The 17519-nt window shown below is 42.7% G+C and overlaps 1 protein-coding gene across 1 annotated transcript in view; it reads right to left on the bottom strand.

Moving 5' to 3' along the window:
* The window catches only part of LOC126281237 (endochitinase-like), an 85770-nt gene that overhangs the window by 15358 nt on the left and 52893 nt on the right, over positions 1-17519 (bottom strand). Inside the window, exons 6-7 of the mRNA XM_049980009.1 lie at positions 11775-11898; positions 11509-11682 (exon numbers count right to left, since the gene is read on the bottom strand). Of these exons, the coding sequence (XP_049835966.1) occupies positions 11509-11682; positions 11775-11898 (298 nt within the window). The remainder of the gene's footprint in view (positions 1-11508; positions 11683-11774; positions 11899-17519) is intronic.

Raw genomic sequence — 17519 nt, 5'->3', positions numbered from 1 at the left:
GGAGGCTTTTTAGTAGACGTTCTAAGTGTTCGGCTAATAAATCGCAGTTTTTGGTTTCCTTTGCCCACAACATTATCTGTGTGATAGTTCCAACTTAAGTTATTTGTAATTGTAGTCTCTTAAGTATTTAGTTGAATTTACAACCTTTAGATTTGTGTGATTTATCGTATAACCGAAATTTAGCAGATTCATTTTACTTAGAGATGCAGTACCTAACTGGGACCTCGTCGGGACACCCTGAGATGGGGTTGTAGAAATGAAGTAAAAAAAAGAATTTCATATAATTACTTTTATTTAGAACGCAATTAAATGGAACTTGTTGTGGCTCCCGCGCCTGGGTTCGATTCCCGGCGGGGTCAGGGATTTTCTCTGCCTCGTGATGACTTGGGTGTTGTGTGATGTCCTTAGGTTAGTTAGGTTTAAGTAGTTCTAAGGAGACTGATGACCATAGATGTTAAGTCCCATAGCCCTCAGAGCCTTGTTGTGGCAGAAGTGGTTGGTACACCATATTTTTCGGAAGATTTCACCTTTTTCAAAAAGCGTTTGCTTCCTTTTCAGCTATTTATAAAACTCCATTCAAGTCAACATGTAGTTAAGACTGGCATTGGGAGACTGTTCCCACAGTCCCTGGCAGCAGTGGCGCCGTGTGCGGAAATAGAAAACAAATACTTGAATAATTTTAGCAGTTGCCATTTCCGTTCAGGATTTTCGGTTTCCGTAAGAAAGTAAATCCGCCCTTCTTTCCCGAAGTGTTTAGAATTCCATTCTTCGGAGTCAAGCTTAGTTTTTAAAAAGCTCTTCGATACATATATTCCTGAAAACAATTTTCGCATGAAATCTTCACACCATTTTTAGTCAGGTACACAATCTATGGTTTCGGACAGTGTCATCCAATCAATACTTGATATTTATTAAAAGAAATGGCCCTTTTCTCTAGGTAATCAAACGATATGATTCAGATACCCGTTTTCTCTTTTTCAAATTTTGAAATCAAATTAATTACTTCTTGGTTAGGGTCCTTATTCTTTAATTTGTTCAAACTGGTTTTGTTTCGCATGGCAGTAAAATTGTCAGTCTTCCTTTCGCTGAGACATCTTTGAGTGTCGATTAATGTTTTCCTTATTGCAACTATCGAGACTTTATTCTACTCGACGCTATTCATATTTTCTTCAAACACAGCCAAGTTTGACTGCAGAAACACTATGTAAATTTCACTGATCGGAGTACTGAAAAAATCTGAAATTATTTTAGATGGCCTGTCTTTGGCGTCAAAAAATTGTTTTAGTGGAGTCCAGAGTTAAAAAATTTTCACGACACCGGGCATTAGTGACAACAACCTTGTTTCTGAATGCGGTAGAAGTGTCTGATGACTGACGTCAACGTATAAGCAGAACTCTTTCACCTTTTCTGTTCTTACCGTTTAAACTGAAAAACAATTTAATAATTTCCTTGATGATTACTTCAATGTCAACAGTTAAGACTCCAGCCGCGCTTGATGTAGTTTTGTGGAGAATATGGGCAGGGCATCCAACTCCAACATTTTTTCCTAGTTCTTCTTTAATTTGGTGATACACATTTCCTCTGGTCGTGTCGATGAAGCCCTTTAAAGTTGATATTTATTGTCTTCACAAAAAGGGAATAATTAATCTAATGGAATTTGCAGTTGTCTTAAAGTGTCTAGACAAAACTTTTCAATTGTCTCCGATGTTTCGTTATTCAGCGGTTCAAATTTAAACAGCTTGTGCTGGATTCTGTCAGTTTCAGTAAAGCACTGTAAAAGAACATCTTTTCAGCCTTGTGGTTCGATGCAGAGGTGCCTATGCCGCAAAATGAAACTTGCTGTATCTTCGTGAGTTGCTGAGATGAAACAGGTACAAGTGTCACACAAAAGACCACGCTTTTGTATAATCATCCGAAAAGTAACACTTTTCGTAAGCTATGATAAGATAAATTTATTAATCGGTAAACAGTCTACAATAACACATTAGTTACCGAAGTACATGTCACTATACACTTCACGTCCTATATACCCGGAGTAAACTCTTCAAACATTACTTTTTCAAATGGAAGCTGCCCGAATCTTCCGTGTAGCGCTGCTTAAATAGTTCTAGCCCCTACTACTGGAGAAGTCTGGTATTTTCTCGAATGATGGCGATAGATCTAGAAGGTGCTTGCAGCGTCGAACAAGATACGCAACATGTTATGCCATCTGTGAGAAGACCTGAGGCTGCACTTAAATGTTGAGCTAACAGATGGCGTTTCTTCAGTACCTGAGTCAATGTAGTAACAGTGTTTTGTGAAATCGGCACAGAATTGGGTCTTGTTAGTATTTCGGGACTAGAAGGTCCATAACCGTGACGTTCCCGATGTATCTGGATGGAAGGCAACCCTACTTATAGTACACATGTGGATGACTTCACACATTTCCTTATTTAGTGTCAATTGCCACTTTTTGCAATGTACATGTATCTCCTCTAAATTATTTTGCAGCTGGTTTTCTACATGTACATCTACGTTATTACTCTGCTATTCACAATAAAGTGCCTGGCACTGAACCACCTTCAAGCTGTCTCTCTACCGATCCACTTTCGAACGGCGCGTGGGAAAAACGAGCACTTCAGTTTTTCTGTGCGTGCCCCTATTTCTCTTATTTTATCATGATGTAGGTGGGTGCCAACAGAATGTTTTCGCAATCGGAGAAGAAAACTGGTAATTGAAATTTCATGAGAAGATCCCGTCGCAACGAGAAACGCATTTGTCTTAATAATAGCCATTCCAATTTATGTATCATGTCTGTGGCACTATCTCCCCTACTTCGCGATAACACAAAACGAGCTACCCTTCTTTGTACTTTTTCGATGTCGTCTGTCAAGCCCATCTGATGCGGATCCAACACTACGCAGCAATACTGCACAATAGAGCGAACAAGCGTGGCGTAAGCAGTGTCATTAGTAGTAGACCTGTTGCACCTTCTAAGTGTTCTGCCAATGAATCGCTGTCTTTGGTTGGCTCTACCCACAACATTATCTATGTGATCGTTCCAATTTAGGGTATTTGTAATTGTAATCCCTAAGTATTTAGTTGAATTTACAGCCTTCAGATTTCTGTGACTTATCGCGTAATCGAAATTTAGCGGATTTCTTTTAGTGTTCGTGTGAATAACTTCACATGTTTTTTTATTCAGAGTCAATTGCCTCACATGTTTCTTTATTCAGAGTCAATTGCCACTTCTCGCACCACACAAATATCTAAATCATTTTGCAATTCGTTTTGGTCATCTGATGACTTTAAAAGACGGTAAATGACAGTACTATCTGGAAACAATCTAAGACGGTTACTGAGATTGTCTCTTATGTCTTTAATATAGATCAGGAACAATAGAAGGCCTATAACACTTCCTTGGGGAACGCCGGATAGTATTTCTGTTTTACTCGATAACTTTCCGTCTATTACTACGAACTGTGACATTTCTGACAGGAAATCACGAATCCAGTCGCACAACTGAGGCGATATTCCACAGGCACGAAGTTTGGTTAGAAGACGCTTGTGAGCAACGGTGTCAAAGCCTTCTGGAAATCTAAAAATATGGAATCAATTTTACATCCCCTGTCGATAGCACTCATTACTTCATGAGTATAAAGAGCTAGTTGTGTTTCGCAAGAATGTTATTTTCTGAATCCGTGCTGACTACGTGTCAATAAATCGTTATCTTCGAGGTACTTCATAATGTTCGTATACAGTATATGTTCCAAAACCCTTCTGCAAATCGACGTTAGTGATATGGGCCTGTAATTCAATGGATTACTCCTACTTCCCTCTTTGGGTATTGATGTGACTTGATGGATGGATGGATATGGTGGAAATGGGCGCTCAACAGTGTAGTCTTTAGCGCCCGGACGGAAATAACAACGGACAAGTGTCACTAAAATGCAGCAAGTGCTAAAATAGGACTAAAATTAAAGGTGAAAGGCTACATAGGCAGTTTGCACGTCAACAGTTGCAAAGTGGAATGCAGCACATAAAGAGGATAACTGCAAGAGAAAGTAGGTGAAAGGGTTAAAATGAAACACATAGCACATGTTTGGAACTGGCTTATTACAAGTATAAAAGGAGTGGTAAGCCACTCGGCAACACACTAAAAATTCCAACCTAAAATTTTTGGCTGAAGGCCAGAAACATCACACTACCTTAAAACTTTCTTGACACTCGCCTCGTCATCGGCTAGAATCGAGGGCAGATCCCCACTGATATTAACTTCCGCCCTGACAGAACGATATAAATCACACTCAACTAAAATGTGGCGTACAGTGATTCGTACGCCACAGGCATCACACAGTGGGGGTTCTTCTCGCCGTAGTAAGAAGGCATGCGTAAGGGGACAGTGCCCTATGCGAAGACGTGTAAGGGTCACTTCGTCACGCCTAGGTGACCGGCACGAGGAACACAACGGCTGGATGGTGGGTTTCACCAATCGCAGCTTATTTTCCCTCACCGCCAGCCATTCCTCCTCTCACAATTGTATATACTTCCGCCGCAGCACAGAAACAATACCTTGCAAGGGAATAGAACATTTTGTCACTTCCGGTAATCTGCAGGCGTCCTTGGCAGCTCTATCAGCTTGTTCATTTCCCTGTATGCCCACATGCCCTGGCACCCAGCAAAAGGACACTTGCTTGCCCTGTCTTTGGAGGATGTACAGTCGGTCGTAAATCAGCTGTTCCAACTTCTCCGCTGGGTACAGATTCTGCAGTGACTGTAATGCGCTCATTGAGTCAGAGCAAATTATAAAGTTTTTGCCCTGAGTACACCGTATCTGCTCCAATGCCTTCAGGATCGCGTGAAGTTTTGCGGAAAAAACAGTGCATTCCTGGGGAAAGCGAATCCTGATGACACGTTCGGGGAACACTACTGAGCATCCAAGAGAGTCCCCCTGTTGGGATCCATCAGTGTATACAACTGTAAAATCATGATGCCTATCTAAAATGTTAAAAAATAAAGATTTGAAAGTAAAATCTGATGTACTATCTTTCTTAAAATTTGCCAAATCTAAAATCAGTCTGGGCCTCTGGAGGAGCCAAGGTGGGTATCTGCTCCAACCTCGACATAAAACATTAAAACCAGCCACACCCATCTCTAAAATGCAGTCCTTTGCACAAATCCCATAGGGCCTTGTTGCTCGTTGCCAGTTGCGAAAAAGCCTTTCCAGTGGAGGCTGAGCAACAGTGTGGTATGCAGGCGTGTATGGTGTGGATAATGTTTGATAGGCCTGGCGCACCATTAGTAGACGCCGCCGGAGGTGAAGTGGCGGTTCACCTGCCTCTGCACACAGACTCGGTATAGGGCTCGTTCTGAACGCCCCAGTGGCCAGCCGAATCCCCTCATGGTGCACCACATCCAACAGCTTCAAATAAGCGGGTCTTGCAGACCCATACACCGTGCATCCATAATCAAGCCGGGACCGCACGAAGGCTCTGTAAAACCGGAGCAGACAAGTCCTGTCTGCTCCCCATGTGAAGTGACTAAGACATTTTAAAATATACAGCGCCTTAAGAGACCGTTTTTTCAGTTCCTCAATGTGTGGCAGCCACGTAAGCTTAGAATCAAAAGTGAGGCCCAGAAACTTCACCGTGTCTTTAAAATTCAGAACGGTGTCCCTCATCCTCAACTCAGGCAAGTCAAAAATGGAACGAGAACGTTTAAAAAGAACACACACCGACTTATCAGTTGAAAACTGAAAACCACTCTTCTGTGCCATGTTGATGTGACTTGAGCAATTTTAGTTTTGATCATCCTATGACTTTACAAGACGGTAAACGACTGGATAATTGAAAATTATCTACGAGAGCAGGTCGGATTGTCTTCTATGTCATTAAATTAGACCAGGAGCAGCAGCGGGCCGATAACACTTCCTTGGAGAACGCCAGATATTATGTCTGTTGTTTCCATCAGTTATTACGAACTGTGATCTTTCTGAGAGGAAATTGCGAGTCCAGTCACACAATTGAGGCGATTCTCCACAGGCACGCAACTTTACTACAAGACGCTTGTAAGAAATGGTGTGGAAAGCCTTCTTGACATCTAAAAATATGGAATCAACTTCACATCCCTTGTCGATAGCAAAGATTGCTATTTTGTGAATCAGTGTTGACTGTACGCCAATGAATAGCTTTTTCGAGGTAATTCATAATGTTCGAAAACAGCATATATTCAAATCCTACTGCAAATCTACCTTAGTGATATGAGTCTGTAATTCAGCGGTTTATCCTTTTTCCTTTCTTGGGTATTTGTGTGACTGTGCACCTTTCAGATTATAGAAATTCTTCCAATCCATCTGTGGCATGACTCAGCAAACCAGTGTTTAATAGTATTAGTTAAAAACAGTCTTGGTTGCAATTTTAGTTTTTTTATTTATCAACTACGCGTTTCAAGTTATTTAAGCACCTTCAGGCTGATCTTAATTTGGTATTTAGGACAATCCATTAGAGAGTGTAGCTAAAGGGCATCGGCGAGTACATCAGGCCAACATCGCCTTCGTTAACCTCAGTAAATACTTTCCAGATGGACGTGAGTGACTCCAAGACTTGCATAACGCGTTCACGTTCACAGGAGCAAATAATAGAATATTCTTATTTTATCGCACAGTGAAGGTAATGACTGCATCTTGCCGCTGGTGTACTTTACATATGACCAAAATATTTTTTGGGTATTCTGACACATTTTGAGACAGAGTTTCGCTGTGGAAATCATTAAAAGCGTCTTTCATTGAAGTTTGCACTAAATTTCGAGCTTCTGCAAAACTTCGACAAACTTGGGGATTTTGAGTTCTTTTGAATTTGGCATGTTTTTTTCGATGCTTCTGCAATAGTTGTCTGACCCATTTTGCGTCCCTAGGGAGATCAGCACCATCTCTTATTAATTTATGTGGTATATATCTCTCAATTTCCGTTGATACTATTTCTTTGTATTCAAACCACAGCTGGTCTGTGCTTACATAGTTGGATCGGAAGGAGTGGGAATTGTTTCTTAGACAGGCGTCAAGCGAATTTGTATCTGCTTTTGAAATGGATTTACTTTGCGTTTATTTTTGGTGGTTTGGATGTTATGGTACTCAGTCTCGCAAGAACTGCCCTGTGGTCACTAATCCATGTATTCGTCTTGATGCCCTATTTGCTCACGATTATTTGGTGCTAAGAGGTTAAGTATACTTTCGCAACATTTACACTTTGAGTGAGATCCTTAACTAATTGTGGCCGGCCGGTGTGGCCTAGCGGTTCTAGGCACTACAGTCTGGAACCGCGCGACTGCTACGGTCGCAGGTTCGAATCCTGCCTCGGGCATGGATGTGTGTGATGTCCTTAGGTTAGTTAGGTTTAAGTAGTTCTAAGTTATAGGGAACTGATGACCTCCGAAGTTAAGTCCCATAGTGCTCAGAGCCATTTGAACCATTTTTTACCTAATTGTTTGACATAATTTTCTGAGAAAGCGTTAAATACAATTTCGGACGACGCTGTATGCCTACCGCCAGCTGCAAAACTGTATTTTGGCCTACATATCGAGGACAGATAGAAGTCATCACCGACTATAACTGTATGAGTGGAGTACCTATTTGAAATAAGACTCTGGTTTTCTTTGAACTTTTCAGCAAGAGTATCATTTGAGCGAGGGCATCGATAAAAAGAACCCATTAATTTATTCCACTTGTCATGTATAACCTCTACCCATACTAACTCACAGGAACACTACTTCAAATTCGCCACAAGATAAAGTACTTCCGACAACAATAACCACTCCCTACACCACCAACTGCATTTAATCTATCCTTCCTGATCATGCATAGGTTCTTTGAAAAAGTTTTGGCTGAAGTTACTTCTGGTCTTAGCAAGCTTTCCATACATGTAACAATTTGAGCTTCAGTGCCTTCTATTAGCGCTTGGAGCTCTGGTTCTTTCCAACACAGCTAAGACAGTTTACAAATTCAATACTAATTGTTGCCACATCTACCTTCGTATGTTTGCCCTGCACCCATTTAGACTGACGCCCTGTCTGTACTTTCCCGAGACCCTCTAACCTAAAAAAATCGCCCAGTCCCTTCCGCAGACCCCCTGCTGCCCGTACAGCTACTTCCTATTAAGTGGAACCCAGAAACACACCACCCAATCGCGCAGGTCAAAAATCTGTAGCCTACACTGTGCGCAGAACTGCCTGAGCCTATTATTCACAACCGCCACTAGGCTCTGTACAAAAGGACCACAGTTGGTTCTGTCGATAATGCTGCAATTGGTGAGCTTCGAATCCATCTCGTAAGTAAGACTGGCATTCCTTACACTTCAGCTAGCCACTCGCAACTGGAGAGAATCTCTTCAGATCTACAGCAGTACCAATGGTTGCTACTAACACAAGCCACTGTCCACAGTTTGCTGCACCCTGTGCTCTTCATGGCATCTGGAAGCGCCCTTTCCATGTGGAATGACCCCTCCTTCCTCCCAGTATGCACACAGAGTGCACACTGGTTTCCTTCCCCTCCTTGGCAGCCATAGCCCCAAGCGCTTAATGTTGGAGCTCCCAATTGCCACTAAACCTTGTGAGTGAGCAGACCTTGCAGGGTGAGGGGCTTCCTCTGGAACAGGGCTGCATCTGGCCCAGGGACTTCGTCAGCCAAAGATAGAGCCCGAAACCTGTTTGTCAGATTTCGAACACTAGAGAACGTAGCTACAGTGAAGGATGAAATCTGAGCCCTGTTTATCTGTGCAACTGGAAATTAAAACATCGTCGCGTCGAAATGTAATAAAAAAGACTCTGATCTGTATGTTGCTAATTTACTGTTGTGCATGAATTAAAGCGTCCAGACGGACTTTCGTGCTTAAATTTTTGATTGAAGTGGACTGGGGAATTTGTATCCTTAGGTTCAAAATGATCCAAATGTCTCTGAGCACAATGGAACTTAACATCTGAGGACAACAGTCCCCTAGAACTTAGAACTACTTAAACCTAACTAACATAAGGACATCACGCACATCCATGCCCTAGGCGACCGTAGTGGTCGCGCGGTTCCAGACTGAAGCACCTAGAACCGCTTGGCTATCCTTAGGTTTTCATTTCTTCAGATGAGGCCTGGTTCAGTCTGTCAATGTATATGGTCCCACAAAACATGCACCGTTATGCATCATAAAATACCCATCAGTACTTTGAAGAGCCGTTGCATAATCTCAAGACTGACGTTTGGTGCGCAGTGTGTGGTGTCCATATTGTAACATGACTCTTTCACCAAAATGTTAATGCTGACTGGTGTATCTAAAACCTGTTTAACCCTTATGTGGATCCACTAAAAAGTCATGAGCGACTGTATGGATATTTACAGCAAGGCGGGGCAACGGCACACACCGACTTGACAATATTGTCACACGTGCAAGAGGTGTTCGGTGAGGGGAGGACAATCAGAAGAGGCACTGCAATCTAGGGATGAGAAGAACCGACAGATGAAAACGGATACCGGTATTTTAGTTCTGAATAACGGGTATTTGTTTGGTCTCGGCTGTAACAGGCGTTTTTTAATTTTTTTTACTAATAACGAGGTAAATAAACGGAAATATCAATAGCCAGAGCACCAGTGTTAAAATTTTCAGATTTTTAGTAAATAATTTAAAAAAGTAATTTTTATTCCTAAAATTTCCATAGCCTTGAAATATTGCGTTATTGTGGTAAATAATGGCGACAGAAACAAACTACAAACATACGGCATAAGAGTTGGTATAGCACTGGACCAGTTGCCATGTGGCATGGCCTATTGGATCGTACGAATGTACATGCAGTGCGCCAGACTTTCCCGATCTGGTCTATATGGTAGTTTCACGGTGTCGACGTTGGGCGTTAGCTGTACCGCTGAGTCTGCAAGTATTTTACAAAGTGAGGTGCCAATGAAGTTCAATGCTTCATTTCCTTTAAAAGATTAAGAACGGGACGAGCAACAACTAAATTGCGACATCTGATAAGGAGAACACTTAAAGCTTAACATTTCATTCATGGTTTGCAATAAAAATAGGAAGTAGCTGATCTAATGCCTATAACTACGTAGAATGCCTGTATTTACTTGAAGCCGTTGAAAGCGGAGAAAGTCGCACGAAAATACGCTCTTCACTTAAAAGTTCTGGGCTTATAGGCCGTGGTCGGTGTGTAAAACTCTCCCCTGACGTTTCGTCTCCGTCTGCGGGATACATCCAGGAGGTAAAGCGGCGAACTGCAAAGAGAACTCGAGGAAGCGCTGATTATGTAGGCAGTATATGTAATTTACACGTCGATCACGGCCTATCAGCCCGGAAGTTTTAAGTGAAGACAATACCGACCGTGAAAGCCTACATTGAATCATGAATGAAAAATACAGGTTTTCAACCGTAGTTTTCACCTTTTAACGCTGACTGTAATGCCAAACGGTGGTATGATCTTCGACTGCAACATGATTTTTGAGTAGAGTTCCAAAACATTACAATCAATAGGAGAATACTGGTGATTTTTTGTGGTATTTAACCCCTCTCACTTTTCGAGAAAATCAGCAAATGGTCTTCTTTTATTTGCCTACGCATCTTGTAACTGAAAGAATCAAAAATTTTAATCTTTGTTCGATTTCTACGTTTATTGTAGGAAATAATTGAAATAAAAAACCGAAAATCAGTTATATCAGATACCGGCTATTTTGAGCGATTTTAACACTCAGGCTAAACTGGCGTTGAAAAAAACGATATAACCGAAACCCGATTTCTCAGCGATAATTTTTCAGTGCAATGTTCAATCTCCTGGCCACCTCGATCGCTGGCTATCCCCCCCCCCCCCTCCCGCTGCCACCCCCTTTTGTGATTTTTACCTGTGGGACGCAAATTGAAGGGTCAGCAGTACTCAAATGACACTCACACACTGGAAGAACAACAACAGACAACAGAATACTGAAAATGTTATTGCTGGCCGGCCTGAGTGGCCGAGTGGTTCTAGGCGCTACAGTCTGGAACTGCGCGACCGCTACGGTCGCAGGTTCAAATCCTTCCTCGGGCATGGATGCGTGTGTTGTCCTTAGGTTAGTTAGGTGTAAGTAGTTCCAAGTTCTAGGTGACTGATGACCTCCGAAGTTAAGTCCCATAGTGCTCTGAGCCATTTGAACCATTTTACTATTGCTGCTATTTCTCAGGCGCATCTCAGTTTGATGAAACGAGCACAGTGCCTCATCGACGTCAACAGAGGTCATTTTTATCTTCTGTCATGTTCATTAACAAAGGTCAGTCTCGCGTCAGTCTTACTGAAAATACTTTCTCGGCCAGTTTTATTAGTCCACCATGTACAATGACCGCGAAAAACTGTTTGTAGGATTAATTTGGGCTGTCTGCAGCGAAACAGCCCGTGGGCCACGGAGGGTAGCACTGAGCCCGATGCTTGCGTCTCACGAGGGTCGTCGCTAGTTCCTAATCAGTTCTGGTAACACTGTAACGTGACGTAGAGTGAAATGTGGAAGGTAGTGAAAATTACCTGGTAATAGCTCATTCCGCAGACGTCATTCCTGGTGCACGGAACGGTGCAAGCACCGGGAGAGTAGTCGGTGACGTTGGCACACAGTTTGTAGGCGTGGCCGTAGAATGGCACCCCCACGACGAGCTTGTCTGCAGGGCAGCCCAGTTGCTCCCACAGAAGTAAGCCGTCGTGCTGCAAGTTATCCATACATCCAGTACACTCAGGGCTTCACAAGAGCGAAGAATGAAAGCAAGAATGAAAGTGACCAAGAAGTATTCGCTTACCGTGTTTATTTTGGCGTAAGCTCCCGTGTCGTGGGGCCTCCGATAAAGAGGGCTGTGGACGTCAGCAAAGTGGTCCCACTCCCCACGTAAGTCGTAGGCCATGACGTGGACTGCGTCCACAATGCTATAAAGGAAGAGACAAGATGCTTGTATTTTGACGAGTGTAACTTTACAGCACAATCTAACTGAATATTTCTCGAATTCCTCCAGCCCCATTTCTGTATTAAAGAAACATAATAACCAGGATAGGGATAGAATTTTTAGGTGCGCCCCTTCTTCTTAGAGTAAATGAAAGCTCTTCGGAAATGCATCACACTATAAATTTTGCCTCTAGTTGCCCCTTTTCGCTTTTTTGGGACTTTTCTCCCTTTTCTCCACCAACCAAAACCACAATCCCTTTATTTTCCCAATTTTGTTTTACCGTAACTATTCAGTAATCTTCTTGAACGCATTTTATTATTTATGAGAGAAATGACTTGCGAATTTAGACATACTTGTAAGTGACTTCAAACCAGTATAAAATGTTTAACTTCCAATTAACGCCTCCTCAGCTTGCAGTGAAGTGCGAAAAGTAAGCCTCCCTATTTCAGTAAAAGTACACCAGCAACAATGGAGAATAACTATATTTACGTCAATGTTAATAGCCCGAAACACTGCAAATGACGATGAGTGCACTTCATTCCATCCTTCTAACTTCACCAGAATCAGATGCATGCGGTTCGTCAATGGATATCTGTTACTAAGTGGGTGTATTACTAGGTTTTTCCATTTTCTCAGTTCTCGATTTTTTTTATGGCTCAGGAACTCAAATAAGATTCCATAGAAACAGATGGAACTATTATGCGGTGAACTATTTGCGATTCAGGAATTTTGTTACATCAAAAGCACCAGCGAGATCGCATCCTGCTCTGAACATCGAAAGAACGAGACTCTTCAAACAAACAAACAAATCACAGGAACCTTTATTACGAAATGCATCTAAATAACGCTCTTCAAATATCCAAAATTTGAAGGAATTCAACATTGATTTGTATGCAGCTCTTACACAAGGAGAACTACCACTCAATAAGAGAAACCAACCAGCCTTGAAGGGATTTCTTCAAAAATGTCAAAGCTTGGTGAGAGTTCCGTAAGAAAAAAACTTAATGAAGCCCGTTTACCAAAAAACCATGGAAAGAGTCAAGGAGAAAGTGTCTGACTGCGATGCGAGAATCAGTCTGGATGAAACCATAGACTCAATGAAACTACAGGTTTTGAAAATTTTAGATTTCCCCTTGGCTGGGGACAAAATTAAGCCCGTGTTGTTAAAAATGTACGAGCTGCCAGTACAGTAATACAGCCAGTCTCGAACTTCCGTCAAAAACTGTGGGCTGTTGGTATCGAACCTATAAAAGTTCGTCTGGTGGTTACAGATCAGACTGTGTACATGGTTTCAGCTCTTAATCAACTGAAACCTTCATTTACTAAACTGAAGCATGGGCGTGATTGGTCCATGCCCTTCACAGGGTTTGTAAATCCAGCACGACATCGCAGAACAATTCATCCCTACCCTGAAGAATACTCTACTGAAAGCTCCGAGTCATGTTGTTGGTTACGGGCATATCACTGGTTTGCTCGTTGCAGTTTTCACGGTCATTACTCGCTGGGGAGCTGGGACTGAGTGTGATGCAACGCTGTGTGAGAATTTTGGCAAGATTAAAAAGATTGTGCTTCCTTTGGATCCAGACGATGCAGGTGTAATCTGAATGCCACAGAAACATCTGCTGTTGAAACAAATATTTAATTGCAGATAGCACTATTTTGCATTCATAGTTACAAGTAACTGAGTGCTGCTATTAAACTATTTGGAGGTCTTGAAAAGCAAAAACGATGGAAAATTTTTGCTTCCATGAGGGGGCAGTTAGATGGTTTTACCGAAGACGAACTTGCGTCTAGGCCTCAGAAAAATCCTGGTAATGAGGGAATTGCCTCATCTGTGGAGTTGCCATTCCGAGTGAATACAAATCCTCGCCCCACTAGCTTGTGTGTGTGTGTGTGTGTGTGTGTGTGTGTGTGTGTGTGTGTGTGTGTGTGTGTGTGTGCCTAAAGTACCTTTAGCATCTTCGAAGACATTCTATTTCCTAACAGAATCAGATTTCGCTTTAAAATGTAGAGATGCTTAATGTCTTGAAGTACAACAGCTTCGTGTTTTATTCCTTGTTCTAATGAGAGATGATCTGATGTACTAGTTTATAGCTCAATAAACCAGAATAGGAGAAAGAGAATTTGTTGAACTGATGGAGTAACTCAGCACCTTTTGTCCTTTTTTTACCTTATTTTAGTATCTCTTCCCTCCTTTTTTTCATCTGAAATTTGCAGCTAAAAATCCTAACTTGATTAATAACCACAGGTAGAGAAAGGCAATACCCAGGGAATTGCTTGAGTGGGTTGCGAATTTATAACGCCTGGATACAAGGTATCTGATAATACTAGGGTCCCAACTCCCTTAGGTCCGACCAATCTACACTGATGAGGAAATGAACCAAAACAGCAAATAATTAGTCACCCCCAAGAAGCATCGAATTAATGCCATGAAACACCGTTATCAGCCTTGCTTACGTTCTTAGTTTGGGAAGAAGCAGTTTCCACAAATTTCTTCATGTATGTAATATCCATCTGAAGCCAATCATTGGTGATTATATCTCGTATAGCTACAAAATCGCAGGGATGTCGATCGAACATTTGTCCTATGAATCCAAATAATCTGACACCTTCTGTAGGATAAAGACCGGCTGATTTAGAGAGCCAGTAGATGTTTGATTTGGGTGACTGAGTGAGTCTACCCAGCGTGTCTGGGCAGCGCTATGAAAACGTCTGTTACCGTGTTCGAGGACGGGAGTGTTCACAGCATACTCATCGTAAAGATGTAGTGGATTATTTGGTTGATTCGGGGGAGGGGACGAAACAGCGAGGTCATTGGTCCCATAGGATTAGGGAAGGACGGGGAAGGAAGTCGGCCGTGCTCTTTTATAGGAACCAACCCAGTACTTGCCTAAAGCGATTTAGGGAAATCACGGAAAACCTAAACCAGGATGCCGGTCGCGGGTTAGACACGTTATCCTCCCGAATGCGAGTCCAGTATGCTAACCACTGCGCCACCTCGCTCGATAAATATCTGCGAGAAAGGGCAACACTAGGTCACTGAAATCTTGAAATAGGCATTCTAGTTCATGTTCACGGTAACCTGAATGAATGCTCTCAAAATCTCACAACACCCCTCCACTCTGAACTGGACCGTTCACACTCGCTGGTCAAATTCCTCACTGAGCGTTCAGTACACTCGCCGCCCTGCGTACTCGTGGGGCCGCACACACCACGCATCTGTTCAGTTTCTGCATTTTTAGACACATTTAAGAGGTGCAGCATCATGTACCACTACGAGCAATAGCCATTTGGGAGGTAGGCAACTCTATATCTACACTACAATCTTCGGTAGGCAACTGGTTGAGATAGCGGTGCAGTCTGTTCCGAGACTGCATGGCAGATAATGTGACGATAGATCACTTGACTGCCTCTTTTCATGCGAACAGCCACTGGACCTTTGAACTTTCATTCTATCATAAATAACGAACGGTAAACAGTGCTGACACCACCATTCTACCAGCCTGAAAAATGTCGTACCGACCGCAATTCTGGTGAAATGTCGCGATGTACCGACTATTTCCGAGAATGACAAGCAAAACCGAGATGGGCCGATGCTAGCAGTTTTGCTGGCTGTGTCCGATCCTGATGCACTGTGTTCCAAAACGATAAGTGCACTCTTTGAAGGAACAACTGATATGAGAGGCGTCCGATAAGTAATGCATCACGTTTTTTTTTTTCTTAAAGCAGGTTGTTTTTATTCAGGATTGCTGTACACCATGTTATCACCCACTGTTTTGGCTAAAAAACCATATTTTTCTACATAAACTTCATTCAATGTGACGCCCTTACACCACGTTACTGGGAAAGCATGTATTCCCGCATGGTACCACACTACTAGTCGACTTCGGAACTAACGTTCCGCTGCTTCAGTAACCTCCCCATCGTCCACATACTGCCTCCCGTGGAGTGAAACAGTAATGGGGCTAAACAGATGGAAGTTGGAAGGTGCAACATCAGGGCTGTAGGGTGGATGAGGAAGAACAGTCCAACGAGGTTTCAGTTTCCTGAGGTTAACACAATTCACTTAAGACTTGATCGTTGCACCATGAGGGAAGACACCAAACAGAATAACTCCTTCAGAGTCCCAGAAGACCGTCGCCATAACTTTACCAACTGAGGGTGCGGCTTTGAAATTTTTCTTCGGAGGAGAGGTGATGGGGCGCTACTGCATGGAGTGCCGTTTTTTTCCGCTTCGAAGTCAGGAACCCATGTTTCATCACCTGGGACGATGTTCGAAAATAATTGTCACGATGAATGTCATAACGCGCAAGCAATTCCGCACAGATGATCCTTGCTTGCTCTTAATGGTCTTATGTTAGGCAGCGAGGAGTTCAACTGGTGGACGAGTGTATCAGCAGAACCAACAGACGCCCAGTTATGCAGCAAGATGTTTGATTGTGATTCAACAGTCACCTCGAAGGAGAGTGTCCGCACGTTCCAACACTGCAGAAATCGCAGCTGTGTGCGACCGGCTGGCATGCAGAAGATCGGACGGGTTTGCGCGACCTATTCGCGATGGTGTCACGCGCCTCGCCCAACAACTCACCGTGTTTTTATTCAGTGCCAGGTCTTCGTAGACAGTCTCAAAGTGTCTACGAATATCTGCGATGCTCTTGTTTGTCGACAGAAGAAATTCAATAACAGTTCTGCTTGAAACGCACCTCATTTACACAGGCCATTTGGAAGGCTACATAAGCGCCGCCCTCCATCTGAACTTAATGAGACTATATGGGCTGAAGCTGGGATATTCCACTATATCCCACAACAAATTCCGCATTTTGCAGCGGAAACTGATGGGGGAAAATATGTATTGCATTACTTATTGAAGGCCCCTCGTGTTTAGCCCAGTGGGCTTAATGACAGTGCAGAATACCAATTGCTTTGGTTTGGAATCACGATTTACAATTATTCGATTGAAATGGATTTGATACATGAAGGCTATTAGATGACATTTAGAACTAAAAACAAATCTTTCCTGTAAAATACAAGGTGTACAACTTTGCTCCCGCCGTTCTCTCGCCAACATTTGAGGCTTTAATGACACAAATTGGCTACACATGTATGATTCAAAGTATTTTCCATCGCTGGCCACTACTTTCTCCCATCTTACGGTCAGAGTACGAATCCCGCGTCGAAAAAATTGTTCATCTTTTGAAGCGATCCACGAATCGATCCAATTTGTGACCTCTTCACGAGATCGGAAGTGTTGGTCAGCGAGACCTTGCACCATTGATCTAAACAGGTGATAGAGGGACCAATATCTGGAGAATACGGCGGGTGGGGCAGGACTTCCTATTTTAAAGTTTCCAAATACGTTTTGACCTCTTTTGCAACGTGGGGTCGAGAGTTGTGCTCCAAAATCACTTTATCGTGTCTCTCGCTGTATTGCGGCCGTTTGTCTTTTAATACTCAAACGCATTAATTGCATTCAATAACGAGCACCTGTGATTGTTTCACTTTGTTTTAATACCTCACAGTACACGACTCCGGGCTGGTCCCACCAAATGCAGAGCATGATCTTGGAGCCGTGAATATATTCGGTTTGGCTGTCAACGTGGAAGC

Source organism: Schistocerca gregaria, chromosome 7 (assembly GCF_023897955.1).
Source record: "Schistocerca gregaria isolate iqSchGreg1 chromosome 7, iqSchGreg1.2, whole genome shotgun sequence".
Lineage (NCBI taxonomy): Eukaryota > Metazoa > Arthropoda > Insecta > Orthoptera > Acrididae > Schistocerca > Schistocerca gregaria.
This window is presented reverse-complemented; position numbering and strand designations above follow the sequence as displayed.